Consider the following 24,063-nt stretch of genomic DNA (forward strand, 5'->3'; position numbering starts at 1 on the left):
AACCACAGGACCCAGGAGGCCAAGGGTCAGCCGCCCACCACCTGCCCCTCCCACCAGCGAAGCGGGGGCTATAAAGACTTTTTGCGTCTCCCTCTCCGCGGGAGATGCTTCGCATTGTTCTTACCTCGTCCACGAGGTGTAAAATCAGGGCAACCAATATCGGCTACCAAAAGGAAACGTGGGGGAGCCGCTCATAAGGGCAGAAAAGCCAAAGCCAAGAAGCCAAATGCTGTCTCAGAAAGCCCTGGGGCAATATCGACATCATCATCAAAAAAAAAGTACAGAGGCCCTGATTCCGACGGTTGCTGTGGAGGATTCAGTAATGACATCTAGGATGGAGTCTCCATCGGAATAGAGCCAGGACACTAAACTTGAACAGCTATTTTATAGGTACTGTATCCCCATCTATAACAGAATGGACATCATTGAAAACAGACTCACAATCCTAGAATCAGCAAGGGCCAAGGACTAGGACATTAGCATGCCTGGGTCTGCGGACGGGACTAAAACTGGGGTTGTTGCTGTAGGTGACTTTGAGGCTAGACCTAGTCCCAATCCTCCTACCCAGATATTGAAGGCCGCGGCTCCCATTAGTTATCCCACCACGATTGCTAGTGATTCTATCCCCCAGACTAACACGTGTGGTGCTAATGAAGTGCGGCCACCCAGTAGTAAAGGGGACGTGGTGGGAGGTTCGAAATTAGGGACCCAACACCCAAGCTGTAGCAACAGGGTGTCTAATGACCCACCTTCAGATTGTTTACCTTGCATAGATCTTCCCCCGGCATCCGCTCCATATGTGTCCATTCTAACGGGGGTTCCCCCATTGAGATCAGGTCAGCGAGAGAACTATGCAGATTTGAAGAACAAGTGCATCCACTGGCTCAATGTGAACCGGCCATTACCCCCTAGGGTGTCGGCTGAAATTTTATTTGCAAGAAGGGTGGACTGGGTGGGGCCTAGACACAAGACCGCCAAGGGCGATAGGGTTATCATCAATTTTAGGGACATTAGAGCCGCAAAGTACATATGTGGTTGGGAACATCAATGTACAGATTCCCTAATTAAATCACTCCCATTAACATACTTTTATCCAGTTAACTACCTGGGCTCTTCGAACGCACCAGCAGGAGGGAGTGGGTCAGTTCAAGGGCACTGGAGAGGCTTCGGTATCTGCACGGGGAACAGGTACAACGTATTATTGGGCCTAGAAGAGTGTGACTGACATCAAACCAACCCCAACCATTGCATTCACTCATGTTCCCCGCAAGTTGACATCCCTTATAACTTAGGTAGTAGATTGGGGGACATGGCACATGATGAACCTTGTTTAACTAATCTCCCGCCCGGTAGAGCCTCATCTTGTGTAGAGAATATAGGTCAAGTCCCTGTAGATGGCAATCTAATATATACTGGTAGAAATGGGGCCAATGATTTGTTACCGCCATCTACTCAGGATGGCTGTCCTTTAACATTGGACCTATGTACCCAAAGGCCTGGTACTGTGTCACTTTTATCCTGGAACATTGCAGGGCTGGGTTCTAAATTATCACTTCCTGATTGGTCAGACTTCATCGAAGCTCATGACATATGTCTCTTCCAAGAGACATGGGCGGTAGATCCTGTGTATCGGTCAGGGTATCTTAGTTTTCAGGTCCCTGCAGTAAAGCAAGCAAAAGGCCGTCCAATGGGGGGCCTGGTGATTTACGTACGTCAGGCATTACTGTGTAAAGTGTACCAATTAACCACAAATAACATTGACATTCTTGCAATAAGAATTACTTCAGCGCAGGGTCCTAGTTTGAATATCTATAATGTTTACGCAAGAGGCCTTTTGGGTGGGCGACGATCAGAAGTTTTAACAGCTGTTGAGTGTTTGTTGGATGGTAGCCGAGTAATATCAGTCCGATAGTCGTGGGGGATTTTAACACTACGTTCGAACCACTAGGGCTTGAGGACCAGTGTCTCATGGAAGAGGAAGACGTAAAGTGGGGCATACCTATCCTAGAGATTGAGTCAATAAAAAAATGGACAGAGGCGGCCATTCAAATGAAGGGGATGTGTATAGGTTACCAGATGAGGGCCGCATACGGGCGTACACTGTCTGACAGGATGGGGGTTGACACTTTTAATAACGGCCACAGGTCTAGCCGTATTGATTATTTGTTAGTGAGTCTAGCCCTGTGGCAGTTCCTTAAAGATATGGTTGTTACTACCCGAGTTCAAAGTGATCATAACCCCCTTATCGTTACAATGGTTGGGGTGCTAGGCGAAGCTCTACCCAGCAGCGAAGAGGCAGTGGCCAGTGACCTGGTTCTGTCCAATGATACTCGCCATCTGAAATGGAGTAATGTCATAGAACACCCGGAAACACTGCTAGCCATGAACGACGAGGTAGATAGGGTACTAGAAGTTTTGGGTATTAATGAGAAAAGCCAGACCCCGATGTCCCAAATAATTGAGTTGCCTATTACACTTTTTGATCGTCTAAAACTATCCTTCTGTAAACCTGCTAATAATAAGAAAGGCAGGAACAAGAAACCGGAAGGGTGGTTTAACGAGAAATGTTGGAACTAACGGAGAGCACTGGGGGTAGCTTTAGGTTCCATGGACTCAGCTAGAGTAAGGCTGGCCCGGGACCTCTACAGAAAAGCAGTCAAGGAAGCCAAAAGGCTCTGGGACCAGGCAAGGAGCTTAAGGAAGCATGTGAGTCTCGAAATCCTAAATTATTTTGGAGTAAGTACAAATGGGACTGGGGGGGTGCCCAGAACCCCCGCAGAATAATGTTGCCATCACTTATGGGTCGAATACTTTAAACCTCAGTATGCTTCCCTTGATGATGAGCGGAATATTGATCCATTTGTTTATACATTTTTTTACTAGTGGGGCATGTACACTAGAGGAGGTGGATAGGGCGTTAGGCACCATCACACCTGGACGTGCCCCTGGAATTGATAGCATCCCTGCGGATGTTTTTTTAAATTACAAGTCATCTTGGCGACTGTATATTAGACATGTAGCAAATGCAATTGCATGTTGTGCTCAAATTCCGCCTTCTTGGATGAGTGCAGAGATAATTCCTGTTTTTAAGAAGGGTGACAAATCAGTGGCAGCTAATTATAGGCCAATCAGCCTCATAGATTCTATTCAAAAGATTATGGGAAGGCTGATTTTACATAAGGTCCAGTTATGGATAGAAGATAAGCAAATCTTAACCCCACTCCAGGCGGATTTTCGACCCCTTACAAGTACTATAGATCAGGTCTTCCGTTTCATTACTATCTACTGGAAGACAGTTGTTCTGGGGAAAGGGGCTCTGTACGCAGTATTTGTGGACTTAAAGCCCGCCTTTGCCCTGATACCGCGTTGCAGGCTCTGGTGTGTCTTGAGTGAGATGGGGGTTGGCTCCTGAACTGTTATCCTTGATCGTCCGCTTACATGAGGACAACCATGCACGGGTTCGGTGGTGGTCCAAGGGAGAGGTTACCGAGTCATTTTCCGTGGACAGAGTGCACCAGGGATGTGTGCTAGCACCTACCCCGTTTTCACTCTTCGTAAACGGGGTGGCCGATGTCCTCTCAGTGATCCCCACTGATGCCCATATGCTAGTAGATGAACATATACCTATCCTCATGTTCGAGGACGATACATTGATTATCTCCAAGACACCTAGCGGCTTGCAAAAAGCCTTACGTAGGTTTGAGGATTTTTGTTTTATTCAGGGCCTAGTAATTAATACGGCAAAGACAAAGTTTATGTCTTTTAATGAACATAGATCATTCCGGGGTAAGGTATACATGAACAATTCTCCCCTTGAAAAAGTTGATGCTTTTACTTATTTGGGAGTTTACCCTACATGCAGATAAGAGATGGTCAAACCAAATTTGATGTGGCCACATTAAAGCATAAACAACAGTCAGGGATCCTTGTAGCTAAATTTAAATCTTCCTTCTCCAAACCGATTAGCCCTGTGCTGGAGATTTATGGCATGAAGGTCTTAAGTTCCGCCTTGTACGGTGCCGAGCTATGGGAGTTCACAAACTTAAACCCCCTAACCGCAGCAGAAAATTTGTTTTTGCGTAAGGTTACCAGTGCCCCACAAAGTACACCCATGCGACCATTATTGCTATATTTGGGTAGAAAAGCAGTAGTGGTTCTGGCCAAACTTCGCCCTCTTCTATACTGGCGAAGATTGCGGTGCACGGATGAACTAGCGCATTACGCCAAAGGTCTCAAAGATGTAATGGATGCAGATCGTTTCCACAAGGTATATTGGTTGAAGGAGATTAGGTCGTTGCTGGTGAACCTGGGTCTGAGAGAACTGTGGGACGACCCTTTTAATGCTGCTCTCCCTTCAAAGAAGATTCTGAAGGAAAGGTATTGGGAAATGGTCACGGCCACAGTATGCTCCAGTGGATCAATAAAGCATTTAACAGGCCGGTTCCTAGAATTTAAGACAAGGCCCGCCTTAGAAAAATACTGGGATGGCGCTGAGAAACCCTTTGACAGGAAACTGTATTTTCAGTTGAGGGTCGGAACCCTACCTGTCCGGTCATTCTCTAGCAAATGGGCAGGGCCCACTAAGAATGTATGCCCAAGGTGTTTAGATAGACAGAAAACGATCAGTTATCTGTTGTTCTTTTGCTCATTACATAATAAACCCTGCATTATGTGGGTCATACCCATTTGCAAGCTATTAGGCTTTAGAAGGTATGAAGAGGCGTTGAGAGTCCTCACTACGGACCCAACCCTACCAATAGCAATTGCAATGGTCACGTTTTTGAGATGGGCCTGGTCTATTCGATCTAAGGTGCTTCCCTAGGTCTACACCAAATGATAATTTTTAATGTTACCCTGTAATATATGGAATGTATTGGAGTTATGAAATGTTTGGTAGCTTAATGATGATTTTTATGGTATTAAAGTTTTTAAATCTTTTTATATATAACTTATTCGTCAGGTACCAAATTATTTAATATCATCTTAATATGTTGTAGGTCTGGATTATTTATATACGTAATTTTTTTTAATGTGTACGTTGTAATGCTATCCTGTGCTTTTATGATACATCTGTCCAATAAAGCTATTTACAATACGTAACTTGTTTTCTTCTTTTTCCTCTGAGAGATCACTTTATGGCTTTCGCCCTTGTGTCTCTGCATACTTTGAATGTTCAGTGCTGATTCACTCTAGGCTACTCCAACTTCCACTTCAGCAGCTTGCCAATCTGCACGTTCTTCTGCTCTTGCAGCCATGAGCACTTTCTCAAGACTGAGTATCTTGCACAGCATACATCGTCTGGATGAGTTGAAAAAGCAACCATCGTTGACTCTGAGACAGATAACTATCATTGAATTAGTTGAACTTGCAAGGTTTGATGAGGGCGTCAAGTCTTATTATTATTATTATTATTATTATTATGCACATATGATGAACTGTAACTGTACTAGCGCATTCCTATCACTTTAAAATATCCAGATTTCATTGAATGAGTTGAATGTGCTGAGCACTATCCCTAGAGGCCACCACTGCTCACATTTCTACAGTATATTAAGTGTGAAGTAGTTCCTGGAAAGTGCTCTGCTCTAGTCCTACTTTTCCTGATTAAAATAGACATTGTCTCTGAATTTCTCGGAGCATGGGAATCTTCTTTTTAGACAATGACTGAAACTTCTGTGAAGGAGAAAAAAGTCTCCCTGTAAACATGTTGCCACGTAGGCCTTTCTTTCTCTTTTGTAACTACTGCTATGGTACTTTCTGTTTACCGAGGCTCCCATTCCGACGACGGGGGAATGATACAAAGCATGGGAATCTATGAAAGTCCAATACTGGGGAAACTTGTATTTCCAATGCAGATTCTCCTTTCCACATGTAGGTAAATACCCCACCACTGGACAAACAGGCAAGGGTTGCAGGAAAGAAAACCATTTTGTAATGGTTTGCAAAGCAAAAGCGAAAATGACTATCACGTCAAGATGAGAAAATGGACACTTTAAAGTCCCAAAAATCCCCTAGCCACGCCCACAAGACCAAACAGTGACACCAATTAAGGCAAGTGGATATTAAACATTGTCGATCATCATCAAATTCATCAAAGTAATTGGGACATTAAATTACATTTTTGCAACATGAGGTGTCCCCTACATTCTTAAGTCTGACAATGGCCCACCGTTAAACAGCTGAAAGTTTAAAGAGTTTCTCACTAACATAAATGTCAAACATCATAAAAGCACTCCTCTCTGACCACAGGCAAATGGTGTTGTCAAAAGCTTCTTGGGAACCCTAAAGAGAGTAGTTCAGTGAGCTGCAATAGAAGGAAGTGATCTCATATCAGCCCTCTGTTTAGCCCTTCATGCCTACCAATCAACTTCCCATTTAACTACAAGTGAACGCTCTGCCCCCTTGATGTTTGGTAGAGCCAGGGGAATCAAAGTGGTGCAATGGACCACTCATAGGTCGACAGATGCGGACGAGATCCGTACGACAGATTCCTTGCACAAGTCCAGAATGAAGACCTATGGTGATAAACGACAATGTACCTGGACATGGTTTTCAAGTAGAAACAGAAATGCAAGTCTCATGCTCAGTTTGATGCTTAACCCTTGAGGGTTGTGACGAGCAAAGAACATATGGTGATCGCTCAACATCCTAGAAAGTCGATCACAAGAGAATTGTAGCATTTCAAGCACCTACCTCAATGTTTATCAACTCCATATGTCAGAAATGAGACATGCCCACCTGAAAGCTTGGAAAGCATAACTCCTACAACTCACTCTGCATCCCCGGTGCCTGAAGCAGGCCCTGCTCCTCCGCTTCGTCAACCTCACACGACTAGGTTTGAAAAACTGGTTCAAGAACCTCGACGACTAATTGAGGAACTATGATGTATATGTGCAATATTTGTACTTTTGGGCACAAGATGGGGTGATGTAGTGTATTGTAAAAATGTATAGAAAAACCCTTCTGGTTCCTGATGGACTCCGTAGAAGAATGGCGTAATTGTTTGGTTGTGTCTAGGTGTGGTTAATGAAATTCATGACGCAATGCGTACAGTTACTTATTGGTTACACTCTGAAGAATAAAGACATGCACTACAGAGCTCTTTGTGTGACGTGGTCATTTGCATGCTACTATGCTTGGGAGGACACTACAGCAACTACTAGCATTATAAGATCTGTAATTAAGTTGGCAGTTATCCCAAAGATTTGGGTGAGGTTGCTGAAGTGAGAACTTGGTCTCAAAGATGCCCAGAGCTACCTCCTAGCCACCAAAGTCCAAATATGGCAATATAATACTGAAGCAAATGACAGCACAAACAGAAACTCTCACTTGTTTAACTTCCCTTAGGCAGCCCAAAGAAAAAAAGCACATAAAAAAAGGATAACAACAAGAGACTAATACATTGGCATCTGTCAGTGGTTCAGCTGTAACATCTGGGCAAGGGTGAACACATCACGGTCAGAGGGAAGTTCCACCAGGCAACTTGTGACATGACCACTGCATCACTTATCAGGATATGGGAACCATAGGTTCCAAGATTCCCAAAAGCTATTAAACATGTTTAGTGAAAGAAAAATCTACAGGTTTTTTTTACATAGGTAGGTGAGCAGTGACCAACACTGAGTTCTCAAATATGAAGACAGAAAAAGCATTTACATGCCATTTTTGCATAACAAAACTAAAACCAGAAGCAAATACAATAAAATGAGGAGTTCTAGATAAGTAACCCCTAGCTTTAGGTGTTTACAGACCTATATAGAGCTACTCTCCTCACAAAAGACAATCACCTTGACAAAAAGCATTGGAAGAGTCTAATGGAGAGGGGTATTACTTCACAGATTTTAAGGGATGTTTTCTGGAGGTGGGATCGTAGATGCACCTATAAAAGAAGCTATTTATTGCCTATCAACTGATATACCAGTTTTAGTGATTTCAGGTTTGCTTTCATGGCATCCAAACTGTGGAACCAGTTTCACAAAAAATACAACCTTAGCCTATATTTCCTTTATTTTCCACTATCATTAAGACTTTAATTCAACTGAATATTCTCTTGCCATCCTAAAGTTTGGTGCACAAATGGAGGCACTCATAGGCTTTATCCTAAAGGATGACCACAACCAAACCTTCTACATCTTGCTCCACTTAAGAATGGAAGGGATTCATTTCAAAGTGTGCAGTAGTGCATATAGATTTTTTTTTAAATGTCTTGACAAAGCCTTTAGTATCCCAATCTGAGTTTCAAAGTCTTAGTAGAACTTGAATTACTCATTTGAATCAATTGCTTCATTCATTTTAAAGAGAAAATGTGCTGAATTACGCTGATACCCTAAAAATAAACTTAAGATCTGCTACTTACCAGCATCACAGCTGTGACAGATATTGTAAAGAAGGTGCATAATTAGGTCAAGATCAACTTTCTCATCATCAAAACTGTGATGGTAAGCTTTGAGAAGTTCCCGGTCTTCTGCACTTAAGTTGCACCCATCTGACTGTACAAGGGAACTTTCATCTAGATTTCCAAATTCCAGTGAGGCACTAAATGCAAAATGGAAATAAATAGATAAGCATCTGTTCATAATACATATAGCATCGGATTCCCTTTATAAACAATATTCAAGACATCAGACAAAAAATGTCACTTACCATAGTATCTCAGGTACTCGCTAAATATGCATATTATTGGTGCCATACACTTAAGCTGGGGCTGAAAAAATTACAGTTAGCCTCTTGCTGGAGAAACCTCTTAACTAAGTACCCACAAGGCCCCGCACCATGAGATTCACGCTGTATACACATCCTTAGTAGCACAGAGAAAGCTTATTGGTTACTCTGGCGAAGCCCCTTTGACTTTCTCTTCTCTTCCAGCTTTTTAAGTTAAAGGGAATTGAGGTAACCTTAAGGGTGGATTCAGTGGAGTCTTTGCAGTGGTGGGGATAAAAATTATTGGTGGCAAGTATGTTAATGGTAGGGTAAACTGACAACAAGAGAATCATTCAAAAGTACATGAGTTGCAAATTTAAAGTCTGTTTAGATGTCCTTTCGTGGCATCATAAATGAATTAGTATTATATGCATGGAACAATTAGACATTGAAAAAAATCACACAGGCAGGTGTATATACTGGTTCAATGCAACAAATGTAATTAAAAAACAAAAAATGCAGGGGTTCAATAAAAAATGAAGTCACACCCTACATTTACAATGTATTATCCACCAAAGACTACACCGTTCCACATTTACATTTGTCAATGTATCAAAAAGCTACTCTCAAATGAGAACAAGTGAATGTCCGTCTTAGCATTAAGACAAAACTTGTGTAGGTTGAAATATTTTCCAACAGAGAGATGGGCTACTCGTCGACTTTCAGTCTCAAATGTGTCAAGCCAGGATACCATCTTCAGAACCATAGTAAATAATGGAGATACACGAGAGACCTAACTCTTCCTAAAAAAAAAGCTTTGTGTCAAGGACCAATTAATCATGTGGTTCAAAGCATTTCAAAAAGAAAAACTGATGGACAGAATGCAGAACAATGTAATACAGTACAGAGATCTGGGCCTAGTCCAATTGTCTTTTTTACTCACCATGCTATTCCAGTTTGGACCCAGCCATATGCAAATCAGTCTTGACCCTGCGCCCAATGGAACAGTTCAGCCCGAACTGCCAGGTCAGGTCCTCCATGGACTGGAAACAAGCATCCTAGGACCGGTTTAAGGGTATGTCACCCTTCAACCAGGCTAGCTTGAATCCAAGTGGCACACTTGACTAGCATGAACATTACCCAATTAAGGAGGAGACTGAGACAGAAGCTGGCTGGGATGGCAATGGGATGACTTCCTGGCCAGTTTCTAAATACCCTGACTCAAGAACAAGGTGAATTTGAATGAACTGTAAGAAGCCTATTATACATTGATCGTCCAAGTAGCAAGATATAAACATATTTTGATGGACTTCTCCATGTATGTGCTGATAAAAAGCCCACATCTAAGGACTCTAAAAACCCATTCAAGAAGAATGGCAAGTTGGCCCGTCCCCAGAATGTGTTCTGTAATGTGTATGGGCACATTTAAACCGCATTGCTATAGATTCACTGTATATTAAGTCCGTGCCCGGATCCTTGAGGATGATTAGCAAGGTTTATACTGTGTATCCTTTGTCAGGAGGTGGTCAAACCGGTCATCATCCATGTCTTCACCTTTGAGGATGTGCACTGGAAATCCAAAGGCATGTGGGTCAGATCCTAATAAGTAATGGAGCCAAATGAAAGTTTGAGCCCCCAAATGAAGGATTTGAGGGACTGCTTCTTTCTTTGACTTGACCTTGTGGTTTGACTCTGACCAGTCTCAAAATCTATTCTGAAGCAGAAACTGTCTTAGCCTCTGACATGAGCACTGCTAACACTACATACTTGACATAGGTTCTTAAGTCACAGGTATTTCAGGAATAGTTCATTGATGGCTCAGGTGACATCAGAGGCACTGATGCAAAAATTGGCAGGGAGGAGACACAGTCAATGGTGTAAGGCGGCACTGTATGAATCTGAGCAACAGCAGCAGCTTTAGGATGCTGACAGTCAACATAGCATTCTGTATGGCTTTGGTCTGGTCAACACACATACCGATAAGGAAGAAATCCAAGCCAAGTGTGGAAACTAATCCAGATGATGAAGACATCCTTTTTCAGATCTATAGCGCTTTTTTTAAAAGTGTGTGGCCTACATCAGGAAAGCAATTTCTAAATCTCGATTTTGAGACTCTAGAGGGATCTTGATTAACTCTTCTTGAAGGCATGGGATTACCTTTCATCTCCTCACGGCTCAGGGTGCACAGAACATGGCTAAAGATGATGAGACTTCCCCAGGCACCACAGTAAGTCTAGGATTGGGGTTGCAAACAATATATGCCAAGCAATTTATGTCTCCTCAAACTTTGTTAAAAAAAAGTTACAAATAGAAAATGAAGAAAGCATTGAACTATTAACTATGAGTCTGAGAACTTCAGCAGCATCGAATCCAGCTTTGGTGGAGCCACATCACTTTCTTTGCAGTAACGCAACTCCTTCACTCATGTCAAGCAGAGCTGCCTGTAACAAACGACAATGCACTGTTATACTGATCTAGTCTGGTGCTGGCAGGAGGGTTCTTGTAACGAATCTGCGAGAGCAGGCTTTAACTAGAAACTCTCCAGTCTAAATTTTTGTTAAAAAAACACAGGCAAAGACAGTGTTCATTTGATCAAATAGACTTAGCACATAAATAGGAAAAAATATTGCAGCAAAAGTAAAATATTCGGGTAACTTACAAAACGATTATTTTACATGACAGAAAAATGACATTAAATGTGAGTGCTGGTGGCAGCTGATTAAGGAGTGTGGCTTAAATAGCTTATAACAAATAGAATTGGAGAACTAGACAAATTACAATACACAATGACATTTATCTGACACTCGGTGTCAGCGTTCACCTTAACAGCTAAATGCACAAGTTACTACTTGTGTAACGATATATCTGTAAGAGACATAAGTTAGTGATAGATTCCTTACCTAAGAATATCCCCAGGCGTCAGACTGGATACGGATTTGTTTTGCATAGCAGTACCCTTGCGCGTCGGTAGGCGTCGTCTGCGGCTCCGCGTCCTTCGTTGGCGTCGTGGGCGCCGTGATGACGTCGTCGGAGTATTTAGACGCCGCCTCCGCGTGATGACGTCAGTTCTTAGACACAGCTTTTCCGCACCAAAAACGCAGAGCCATGTCATGATAAAAACCAACACTGGTGCCATGAAACTAGGGCCCTGAAAGGGCATGACCTTAACCCTAGATATCGGTTCGCAGAACGGGGAGGTTGGGTGGGTTGGTAAGATATCTATCACTAACTAATGTCTCTTACAGATATATCGTTACACAAGTAGTAACTTGTGCATCTGAAAGAGACACGTTAGTGATAGATTCCTTACCTTAGAATAGATACCCCAGCAATACCAACCCCGGTGGTGGTTCTGCAAACCAATAATCACACCAGAAAGTCCTGGAGGACAGAACGGCCAAAGAAGCCATCCCTCCGGACTTGGCTGTCCAGGCAGTAGTGTCTTGCGAACGTGTGCAGCGAGGCCCACGTAGCTGCCTGACAAATGTCCTGCAAGGAGATTTCTCGGCCCAGGGCAGTAGTAGTCGCCGTGGCCCGAGTGGAATGGGCTATCAGCCCAACAGGAGGTTCCTTTTTAGCCAAAGAGCAAAGAGTAGCATGCTTGGATGCACAACACGATCCACCGAGAGATGGTCCGTTTGTGCACCGCCCGTCCTTTCTTAGCGCCCATGTAACCAACAAAGAGTTGGTCATCCAAGCGGAACTGGCGTGTGCGATCCAGATAGTATGAGAGCGCACGTTTTGGGTCCAGACGGTGGAGCCTCTCTTCCTCTTTCGAGGGATGCGGAGGCGGGAAGAAGGTGGGCAAAATGATGAACTGCCCGATGTGGTCCGCAACACAACCTTGTCCGGATGGACAGAAAGGAAAGGAGGTTTAGAGGATAGAGCCTGGAGCTCACTCACTCTCCTGGCAGAGCTGATGGCAACCAGGAAAGCAGTCTTCAGAGTAAAAAGGCGGATAGGACAGTTGTGAAGTGGCTCAAAGGGAGCGCACATCAGATAAGTAAGAACCTGGTTCAAGTCCCACTGAGACATCACGAAGGGAACAGGTGAAAACGAGTGTGTGATGCCTTTCAGAAAACGATTTACAATAGGGGACTTGAACAAAGATGGTTGATCAGGCAACCTTAGAAAGGCTGAAAGGGCAGAAAGGTAGCCCTTGATAGTGCCCAGGGCAGAGCCCTGCTGGGCAAGAGAAAGAAGGAAGAGAAGAACCTCAGAAAGAGGGGCAGAGAGAGGATCCACAGCCTTTGCTGTGTACCATGCCACAAACCTGTTCCACCTGCAGGCGTATACCGACTTCGTGGAGGGACGCCTGGCTGCCAGAATGACTTTACAGACTTCAGGAGGCAAGTCAAATGGCCTCAACTGTCGCCGCTCAATCTCCAAGCATGGATGTGGAGACTGGACAGGTTCGGGTGGAGGACCGTCCCCTGTTGCTGCGACAGAAGGTCCTCCTGAAGAGGCAGACGAACCAGGGGATCGACTGACATACTGAGTAGCTCGGGATACCAGTACCTTCGTGCCCAGTCCCGAGCCACAAGGATAACTTGGGCCGGGTCGCGTTTGATCTTCTTCAGCACTCTGGGCAGAAGTGGTATAGGGGGAAAGGCGTACAACAGACCGCAATTCCACCCGCGACGAAAAGCCACTCCGAGCGAGTGCCGCCTTGGAAATTCCAACGCGCAGAACTGATGACATTGCACGTTCTCTTCTGTGGCGAATAGATCTAACCAAGGCTCTCCTCACTGCAGAAAGAGACCTTGCGCCACGTCCGAGTTCAGACGCCATTCGTGATCAATCATGCACCGGCGGCTGAGTTCGTCCGCCCTGGGGTTCAGAGAACCTGTCAGGTGTTTAACCACCAGGGGCACGCCCTGATGTTCCAGCCACTGCCAAAGGCGCAGAGCCTCCTGGCATAGGGTCCACGACCCTACCCCGCCCTGTTTGTTGCAGTACCACATGGCGGTTGGGTTGTCCGTGAACACCTGCACTACACTCCCGCGGACAAAGGGGAGGAATGCCTTCAGTGCAAGACGAATCGCCCGCAGTTCCAAAAGGTTGATATGGAGCCGGGACTCCGCCGGAGACCAGAGGCCTCTGATCTTCGCCTCTCCCATGTGGCCTCCCCAGCCCTGGAGGGACGCGTCCGTCACAACTACGTGCTCCGGTTGGGGAAGAGAGAGGGATCTGCCGCTGACTCAATCGCGGTCCGCGAGCCACCACTACAGCTGTCTTGCAGTGCCCTCCGAGATCAGGACATGGTCGGACAGGTTGCCCTGATGCTGGGCCCACTGAAACTTCAGGTCCCACTGCAGAGCCCGCATCCGCCAACGGGCGTGATGCACCAGAAGGATGCAGGAAGCCATCAGCCCCAGAAGCCGCAGCGTCAACCTGACTGAGACTCGGGATAAAGGCTGAAAGATCGGAATCAGAGCCTGTATATCCCGAACCCGCTGTTCGGGGGGGTAAACCCGAAACTGCGCTGAGTCGAGAACCGCTCCGATGAAGAGGAGCTTCTGGGAGGGGCACAGGTGTGACTTCAGCACATTGATGGAGAACCCCAGCTGGTGCAGGAGGTCTGCCGTAGTCTGGAGGTGGCTGACGACTGTCTGGGGCGAGCCCGCCTTTAACAATCAGTTGTCGAGGTAGGGGAAGACTGAAACCCCTAACCTGCACAGATGAGGTGCGACCCCCGCCATCACTTTTGTGAACACCCGTGTGGCGCTGGTAAGGCCGAAGTAGAGCACGGTAAACTGAAAGTGCTCGTGGCCTACAGTGAACCGCAGGTAGTGCCGGTGGGCCGGCAGGAAAGGGATGTGGAAATAAGCATCTTGCAAGTCCAACGCTACCATCCAGTCTCCTGGGTCCAGGGCAGCTAAGACCTGAGCCAGAATCAGCATTTTGAACTTCTCCTTCCGGAGGAAGCCGTTGACGTTCCGAAGGTCCAAGATAGGGCGTAGGCCCCCTTTGCCCTTCTTGGGTACCAGAAAGTAGTGGGAGTAGCAACCACAACTTACTTCTGGCCCAGGAACGTGCTCGATGGCCCCCTTGGCCAAGAGGGCCGTGACTTCCTCTCGCAGAAGTTGCAAGTAATCCCCCGACACGCGGTGGAATCGCGGTGGCATGGCTGGAGGGGTCGCCTCGAAGGGAGGGAGTAGCCCCTTCGGACAATTTGCAGCACCCACCTGTCCGATGTGACAGTGTGCCAGTGGAAGAGGTGATGGCGAACCCTGCCCCCCCCACTGGCGTCACATGGGCCTGAAAGCACGGGCTAGGAGGGTTGTGAGGCAGGTGCTGCGGGGGAAGGTGTGGAATGGCCTCGCCGTGGTCCCCGACCGCCGCTACGGCGGTTTCCACGGCCGCCACCGCGCTGTTGAACATTCTGCGGTGCGTGGCTGGCAGCACATGTGGGGGCGCCCCTTCCTTGGCCATGAAAGGAGCGAAAAGCACCCGTTTGCTGGCGTGGGGCCGAGAGGCCCAAGGACTTGGACGTAGCCCTGTAGTCCTTAAAACGCTCAAGCGCATGGTCTGCCTTGTCGCCAAAGAGGCGACGGCCATCGAACGGCATATGGAGAAGGGTAGCCTTGACATCGGCCGTAAAGTTGGCGGACCTCAACCAGGCGTGGCGTCGAACCGCCACCGTCGTTGCCATCGCCCTGCCCAGTGAGTCCGTTGTATCCAGCTCACACTGGATGGAATACCGTGCTGCATCTCGACCCTCCGCAAGGGCTTGGGCGAGTTTTGCCCGGGCCTCCTCCGGACATTCTGGCAGCACTTCCGCGACCGTGTCCCACAGGGTGTGGGTGTAGCGGCCCAAGAGGCATGCGGTATTGACTGACCGCAGTCCCAAACTCAGGGACGAGAACACCTTCTTCCCGAACTTTTCGTACCTTTTGGATTCCCGATCGAACGGGGCCGTCGGGGATGCGGTCTGGGAAGTGGAGGCCTGGATGACCAGGCTCTCGGGGGTGGGATGGGTGGACAAAAAGCAAGTGTCGCCCGGGGCCGGGCGCTAGCGTCTGGCCACGTTCCTATCCACAGGCGGACCTGTGGCGGGCTTGGACCAAGTGCCCACAAGAACGTCACACAAAGCCTCATTAAACGGCAGTAGAGGCTCACTGGAACTTGCCTGCGGTTTAAGGACCTCAGTGAGGAGGTTAGTCCTCACGGCCGCGACAGGGAGCTCAAGGTGTAGGGCCTTAGCTGCCTTCGTCCACACTACACTATAAGCAGCCCCCTCCTTAGTAGCCATGGTTGGAGGGGAGACAAATCCAGTGTCTGGCGAAGTGTCAATTCCACTGGCCTCCCCAAGCTCATATGTCCAGTTCTGTTGAGACTGGCACTCCCGTGCCAGAGGGTCCTCAGACCCCTACCAAGGACCCTCGTCACCCATCTCCTGTAGTTCAGGGTCAGCAGATGGGGCCAGTTCATGGAAATAGAAATCCCCAAAGGCCGTCAGTAGTGGCGCCCAGCGGCGCCGCTCTGGCGCCGGACCCGGACCGAGGGTAGGATCGGGGACGGCGCCCATAGCAGGCGCCGGGGGCGACACCCGCTGGGCCGGCGCCGGTGAGGTCGTGAGGTCGACGGGCGACGACCCGGATCCGGAAGCGGATCCAGGTAGGGCCTGCGGCACCAGGACCGAAGTCGCCGGCAGCACCGGAGCCGAAGCACCCGACCCGCTAGGCCCTCCAGCCAGGGCCGTTGGGCCCGGCGGCGCCACGAAACCCGGCTGAGGAGTGAGGGACTTCATGGCCATGAGGTACCGCTCGACCTCCTCAGGCGTCGCGCCATGCCCAGGGACCCGAAGGTGTGGGTCAGGCAGCGACGTCCGCGGCTCCGTCGGAGCCGCGTGGGTGGTGTCACCCGAACCCCCGGCCACATCGCGCAAGCTTCGGGGTGGGTCAGAAGAACGATGACGTCTCTCCGACCTCTCATGCCTCTTACCTGAGGACTTGGATCCTGATGACCGATGTCCACTCCCGGAGCTCCGAGGGCTCCGACCCCGCGACCCGTCCCTCGACCTCCTGTGGGACCGGGACCTGGAGCGGCGCGGGCTGACTGCCGGAGTTACAGTCGCTTGCGGGACCGCTCCCGCCTAGCTTTAGACGTCAGGGCCCGGCAGTCGGAGCAGGTGCGGTCGTCGCGGTCGAGGCCTAAACACTTGAGGCACCGGCGATGGGGGTCGGTAACCGACATCAGTCGGTCGCACCTGGAACAGGGTTTAAACCCGGGCATTCCTACCGGCACCATAGGAGTCGAACACTCGAGTAGAGAAATGATCAAAAAGATCAAAAATTTTAGTCAAATACGACTAAGGGGTAGAGCTTCTCCGGATCTGCGCTAGCTGGCGCAGAAAAAAGAAGAACTGACGTCAGCGCGCATGGGCGGCGTCTAAGTACTCCGACGACGTAATTCCGGCGCTAACGACACCGGCGACGGACGCGGACGACGCCTGCCGGCGCGCAGGGGTATTGCTACGCAAAATTTTCTGGATCCAGTCTGACGCCTGGGGATATTTTAAGGTAAGGAATCTATCACTAACGTGTCTCTTTCAAATGCTGCATTTTCATTCTAAAGGTAAGCTAATTTTCATCCAAGTGGATAGGAATACATAAACATGAATACATGTTCGCGTAAGGTGGTACACCCATATAAACATATCATATTTCTTTGTTTGAAAATTTTGATTTTTGTGTGTGAAACAGACATACATGATACACCCTCAATCATCCTCTAAGATGCTAAACAGACTGGCACTAGATTCTTACCTATATGACTCCAGAAGGTCAACAACTTCACTTTGTCCAAAGTGCTTTGCCCAGTCCAATGCCATCCTTCAAAAATGAAAGGGCATACAATTAATTTCCACAAAAATTCATATTAGAATCCAAAAAAGTGCTCGCCTCATCTCAGCTTCCTTCACATTTGAGCATGGATTATTGTACTTTTATTTGACAAGAAATGGTCTGACAACTTTTATGGAATTTACAGGAGTAACCCTATGCATCAACATGGTCTGAAAATGCATGAAATACTGTGAAATACTGTGAAATAATGTGAAATACTGAACAAAATGATAAAGTGTTCTCTATTGGACAGAATTACAACGTACAAGAAGGCTAACAATCTTTAAGTATCAGGAACATCTGGACCATTCTAAATGCATAGCAATGATAAAGACTCAAAGGCAAGTATTGGCTAAACCAGTACATCTAGGTTTAATGTGCTAGCACAGCAGCGCATTGAAGACAGAAAAAGAAACGAAAGCTAGAACTATACTAAAGGCTCCCTTCAATACGATCCAAAGTGGTGGTTTTGTTTCAATGTCAAAGTTCAGATGGCATTGGAGCATTCCTTATAGTACTTCATCAGTTTCTATGACAAAGAAAGAATGGAAGAACTATAGTGAAGACTCCTTTACCACCAAACTTTCTTTTAGCATAGAAAACCATCGGGAGGGAAGGATAGAAGGGGTAACAACAGCATGTGGAAGGCAGGGAAACACAGATTGCACAGGGGAAGGAGGGATGGACAGGAATGTGATACAATAGGGTAATGAGCTGGGGAACAAGAAGACCATGAGGGCAGGAGGGAGCTCTGGTAGCTGGTGTGCAAATGAGGAGCGCACAGGGGGTGAAGAGCACGAAGAGGAACTGAGCAGGACACACAGGATGGAGGCAGTAGGGGTGGAAAAGGAGGGCTGTAGTTGCTAAGTAGTCCCTAACACACTGCACTGGAGGAAGAAAGGTGAAGCCCATCAGTCAACAGCATTTGCTGACAAAGTCTCAAGACAATGGCTGAAAGAGGTTGGTAAAAAGAAAATGTTGAAGCGAGAAGACAGAAAGCTATTCTAAGTACATTGTAAGCAAAAGGTGTTTTTGACAACTTTCAACTGAGACCTAAAAATAAGCGACTCACAGAAAAAAGAGAGGTTAGCCTTTGCTGGGTGCCTAACTTTATTTTAGGTAGGTAGGTGCTGTCTGCTGTACGGGATCATAATTGCTTGAAGACTGAAGGATCAAAAACTGTACTGTCTTCTGGATTATAAATTGTAGATGCTACTGGCCTGTTGGACCACCCAAAGGCACATTTTTTATTTGTAATTCACTGATCTGAAGTTAACAAATCACGTGTCAAGATACAACCACACCTGTGGTACTTTTTTATCCTTTCCCCATTTTTCCTGCTACTAAGTAATGATTATTCCTTTTAAAAAAACATCTGGCCTGAGGTTATGTCATACGGTTCATCACCAGGTAAATTAAACCATGTCACCCATGGTGACAATTACTATGATCTCTTTATGTAACAACTCACGCCACTGAGGGAGTAATTGTGCCATCAATACTGATAATTGCATTGTCTAGATGAAATGGTAGCTAAATTCTTAGTTTCCTCAGCTAGATGACCACCACAATTACTTCATTCCCAGAACATTAATTTAGCAACACCCTCCTCAAAAGCAGATGTTAGGGTCACAGTACCAACTGTTAAATGTTTTTCCAAAATTTTGGATAAAAAAGCATTACCATGTTGCTGTAATTCACTATTTGTATGAATAGCAGGCACCAGTACTGATCAACTTATTCAGCTTTGGGAGAGCGAGAGAGAGAGAGAGAGAGAGAGAGAGAGAGAGAGAGAGAGAGAGAGAGAGAGAGAGAGAGAGAGAGAGAGAGAGAGAGAGAGAGAGAGAGAGAGAGAGAGAGAGAGAGAGAGAGAGAGAGAGAGAGTTGTTCCTAAATGCTATTCATTTTGATAGTGTCAACCATCAAATGACAATTTCCTAGCAAAGTCATTGTTGTATCATTGATGGAAGGAGCAACATCAAACTATCTGCCTAAAACTAGTGCCATCAATACTGATAATTGCATTGTCTAGATGAAATGGTAGCTAAATTCTTAGTTTCCTCAGTTAGATGACCACCACAATTACTTCATTCCCAGAACATTAATTTAGCAACACCCTCCTCAAAAGCAGATGTTAGGGTCACAGTACCAACTGTTAAATGTTTTTCCAAAATTTTGGATAAAAAAGCATTACCATGTTGCTGTAATTCACTATTTGTATGAATAGCAGGCACCAGTACTGATCAACTTATTCAGCTTTGGGAGAGCTAGAGAGAGAGAGAGAGAGAGAGAGAGAGAGAGAGAGAGAGAGAGAGAGAGAGAGAGAGAGAGAGAGAGAGAGAGAGAGAGAGAGAGAGAGAGAGAGAGAGAGAGAGAGAGAGAGAGAGAGAGTTGTTCCTAAATGCTATTCATTTTGATAGTGTCAACCATCAAATGACAATTTCCTAGCAAAGTCATTGTTGTATCATTGATGGAAGGAGCAACATCAAACTATCTGCCTAAAACTAGTGCCTTCCGATCTCTCAAAATCATTCACCTTGTCATTAATGCCAGTTTTTAAAGTAGGTTAACTCATCCTAGGTGAATTTAAAATAATCTGCTTTCCGTATCTGGCACAAGGACAGAAAGCTTATTCCCAAGTCATTGAACTAGCTCCCTTCTTCAGGTCTTATTTGCTATTAATGTAAAACAAGCCATTCACAAATAGAGATTTATTACTCAAAATCACTACTGTTCGAACTGCTACCACAGAGGAACTCAGTGATGGGCTAGCATAAAAATCAGAGTGAAAAGGCAACTGCTCAAAGACTCTGAAGGACCCATGCTCTGTATACGAGTATCCTAACTACACAAGCATTCTATACAGGGACAAATCCAGCTAACAATTGTTAATAAGGCGAAGCTGGCAACTCCATTTACTAAACATTTAAAAAATAAACACAGTGTAATGCCCAGCAGCTGGTGATTCTGCAACTTTCTAAGAAATTCTTAATGAACATGATTATTGCGGGAGTATTAGTTAAAACAGGAAGTCAGATTCCTCCAAAGGTTTTCCAGAGTTCATTAGCATATGTGTGGGGAGTCACTTTAAGTACTGGTGGTGCCAGCATTTTGAAGAAGAAATAGATACCTACCTGGAATCCTATTTCTCCTCCACATAAATCTCCAGTTAAACCATAGGCACCGTATAGTCCTTTTCATATATGGATCTCAATACATTATTTATAACGTGAATGTTTTTCACTTTTCATTAGAAAAGGTAATTTACTAATTTCGAATATGTATTTTAGCAGCCTATTTAAATGCTCAATAGGCAAAATTCCTCCTATTTGGTTTAAAAAACAAACCAATTTAAAGTTCACAAAGTCACTCTTTGAACTAGGTGACAAGAAAAACCTCTCTAACAAACATTTTTGATGGAAAGTGCAGGCGAGAAACTGCCACTATAGCTAAATAAGCTGTAGTCATGTATGGCTGGAACACTGACAAGACCTGAGGAATCCCATAATTCTGGTATCCCGCCATGCTGTGTTAGTGGCACTTGAACCAGTTCTTTTTGATGGAGACACATTGTTAGATATAGGGGTCTCTAGTTGGCACAGGTAGGTACTTGTGACAAATAGGTACCATTGCCTCTAGTCAGGGTAAGGGGTACACTCCTAAAATATCCCCTGCTCACCCCCTTGGTAGCTTGGCACAAGCAGACAGGCTTATCTCAAGGGCAGTGTGTAAAGCATTTGTGACCACATACAGTAACCCAGTGATAACACTACAGATGGACATCACACAGTTGTATATTAAAAATAAGTTGTTAGACCTGGCACCATTGGCATGGGTCTCCCTTCCATTTTTGCTGTTGTTAGATGCTTTGGGCACTGTGCCACTGCTGTCCAGTGCCACAGTGCGAGTGCTCCCTACTGTAAATTGATGTATTGATTAGTGGTTCCATTTTTGGATGTTTGGTTTACTTGTCAGACCCTAGTACAGTGCACTGAGTGTGCCAAGGGCGTGTAAGTCCAAAAGCTGCTAGTGGGCTTGCAGCACTGGTTGAGCCACCCACAGAAGCGGCCTTGCAAAATGCGTCTAAGGTCTGCCATTGCAGAGCCTGCATGCAGTCTGGTACCGTCATGCTGACTGGGCAAGTGCACCCACTTGCCAGTCCCTAAACCTTCCCTTGACTTCATATTAGTCATCCCTATGGTAGGCCCACGAGCAGGGTGCATTGTAAGTGCAAGGTAGGACAAGCCCTGATGTGTGTGGCATGTCCTAATAGTGAATTACATCCATTTTAGTTTTTCACTATAGCAAGGCTACCTCTTCTCCATAGGACAGAATGGGCTGTTAGAATATTTAAACTTTATAATCCTATCAGACTCAGAGAACATGGTAGAAATTAGAGTTTAGTATGCCTGAATCATAAAATACATCTTTTAGTTAAGTTTATTTTAATATTCTGTGTTTGCAAATACCACTTTTAGAAAGTAGGTATTTGCTTGCCTAACCATTTGAGCCTGCCTCTGCGAGGTTGTGTATTCCTTGTCTGGGTTTGCGTGGGCTGGGGAATTCCAAGGGACAGGCTGGGGCTCCCCGGTGCTGCATTGGGAGATCTGCATCTAGATGGGAGGGAGGAGTTGCACCTGGGACCTGAGTAGGACTGGGCCTTCCCTCTACAATGCTGGCTCCGTCCCCTGTGGTGCGTCTGATGTCTCTGCCCTGCACACTGAAAGAAGAGGTGGAAGACTGTCAACAAAGTGCTCCAGGACTGTACTTGCCTTCCACAATACTGGCTCCACCTCCTGTGGGGCGTCTGATGTGCTTGCCCTGTGCTGTGAAAGGGAAGGAGAAGTCTGGTAAACAGATGCTTCAGAACTGGCTTGAACTGGGCTCAGGCCCCTATCCCCTCAGAGAACACAGGATTTTGGGGTATGAGTATTGGGACCCTGATCCCATGAAATTAGATCACTTCTGGACTTACAAGACGAAACCTCTGCTGAGGGGAAGGAACCTGAAGAAACTGAGGAGAGACTATTCCCAAGATGAAGTGCTGCTTGCGGGGTTGGCCTGCAGTGGTTGCCTGACTGCCAAAGATAGGAGAAAGAACTTTGTGGACTTTTCTTTCAACTTGTGCAAAGATCTCCAAGGGCTTGGAAGAGAGCTTGCCCCCTGACCAAAGTCCCAGGACCAGTGGACTTTACCAGCCTTTGTGAATTGCTGCTTGTTAGAAGGTGGTTCTGACACTATGAGCCGCCCGGATTTTTCGCTTTTTGAGCACCTAATGGTTGAGCTTTTACTGTGGGGGAGCCTCATAATCTGGAACTCACGCACAGTGAACTCATAATGTAGGAGACTGAATGGAGATTTGGCAGGTGTACCCCTGGCTTGACTAGGCCGCTGCGCAGCAGCTGGAGTATGGGACATCGTGCTGGTTACATGCAGAAACGGGTGTATATGCGTGTGCACATGCGTAGGGGCTGCGCAGGGGAGATTCCTAGCGTGCGCAGTCCAGGAGCAGCTACAGAGTGAATGGTGTGGAAGGACTAAGGTAGAATTGGGTGGTGACATGGAATAGGCTTTATACACTGGAAAGGAACATGACAGGGAAAGTCAGTGTGTCTTACTGTGTTTTCACTTCATGATTTCGCTATGAGGATGTGGAGCCCATGGCTAAAATGACTTCCACAAAGCCTACAGATTCCATACACGCAGTAATGTCCAGTGTAGCAGATGTGAAAATGAGTATTCTGCAGAGTCCAAAGTCATATTTGTACTGCTTTTGGGTCGTCCGGAAATGTCATATTTCTCTGAGTCCCTGGCTGGGGTCTGGCCATGGCAGGTTAGATTAATGCCCTTTCTTCCCAGAGCGAAGATCTTCCGTCCAAGGAGAAAAGATAGGTGGAGCTAAAAGCCCATCCATCAACTGCTGTCGCTGGGTGCCAGGCACTAATTTGCAGGCAGTGAGAGGGAAAGGAGTTGGATTTCAGAGGCCATGTGGCCAGAGACACTGGACGACGCCATTTTGAACAAACCCAGAGGTTGGACAGGAAGGAGGGAGCCGGGGCAGGGAAGTGAGGCGTCGCTGTTTGATAGAACACACAGAGACTTCCTGCCAGCCCCCTACTCAACTTTTAAAAAGTCCTTGCACAGGAAGAGAAGCTCTCCCTGGGGTGTGGTCTGCTGAGGCGAAAGGTGCTGAAGCCTGGTACAATGGACAGTTGGAAGGAGAACACCCCTGAGGGCCCCCAGGCCCCTAACAGCGCCAGAGGAAGAGCCCAGGACCGGGGCGCAGAAGAAGAGGCCTCTGCGCAGGGAGAAGACAGGCTCAGGGAGCCAGTGAAAACAGCTCCCTGCAGAATGTCCCCTCTTGGAGACCCGGAGGACGAAGGAGAGTGCTCCCAGTGGCTGGGGGACGCCACCAGGAGCAAGAAGACCCAAAAATGGGGCAAATCTGACTCCAGGGGGCCGAAATATGCCCCCGAGAAGGTAGGCGTACTTTAACCCCGCCTGTGACCGACAACGAAGTGCGTGGGGCTCCGCCGCCGGTCGCAATCTTGCCCCCGGGATGGGTCAGGTCTCG

The 24,063-nt window shown here is 46.7% G+C and overlaps 1 protein-coding gene across 9 annotated transcripts in view; it reads right to left on the bottom strand.

Moving 5' to 3' along the window:
- The window catches only part of YTHDC2 (YTH N6-methyladenosine RNA binding protein C2), a 1,208,271-nt gene that overhangs the window by 722,763 nt on the left and 461,445 nt on the right, over positions 1–24,063 (bottom strand). For all 9 annotated transcript variants that reach the window (XM_086961045.1, XM_086961046.1, XM_086961047.1 and 6 more), the window contains 2 exons: positions 17,412–17,477; positions 8,357–8,535 (listed from right to left, as the gene is read on the bottom strand). In XM_086961045.1, coding sequence (XP_086817171.1) covers positions 8,357–8,535; positions 17,412–17,477 — 245 coding nt within the window. The remainder of the gene's footprint in view (positions 1–8,356; positions 8,536–17,411; positions 17,478–24,063) is intronic.

This window comes from Lissotriton vulgaris, chromosome 3_1, assembly GCF_964263255.1.
Source record: "Lissotriton vulgaris chromosome 3_1, aLisVul1.2, whole genome shotgun sequence".
NCBI lineage: Eukaryota > Metazoa > Chordata > Amphibia > Caudata > Salamandridae > Lissotriton > Lissotriton vulgaris.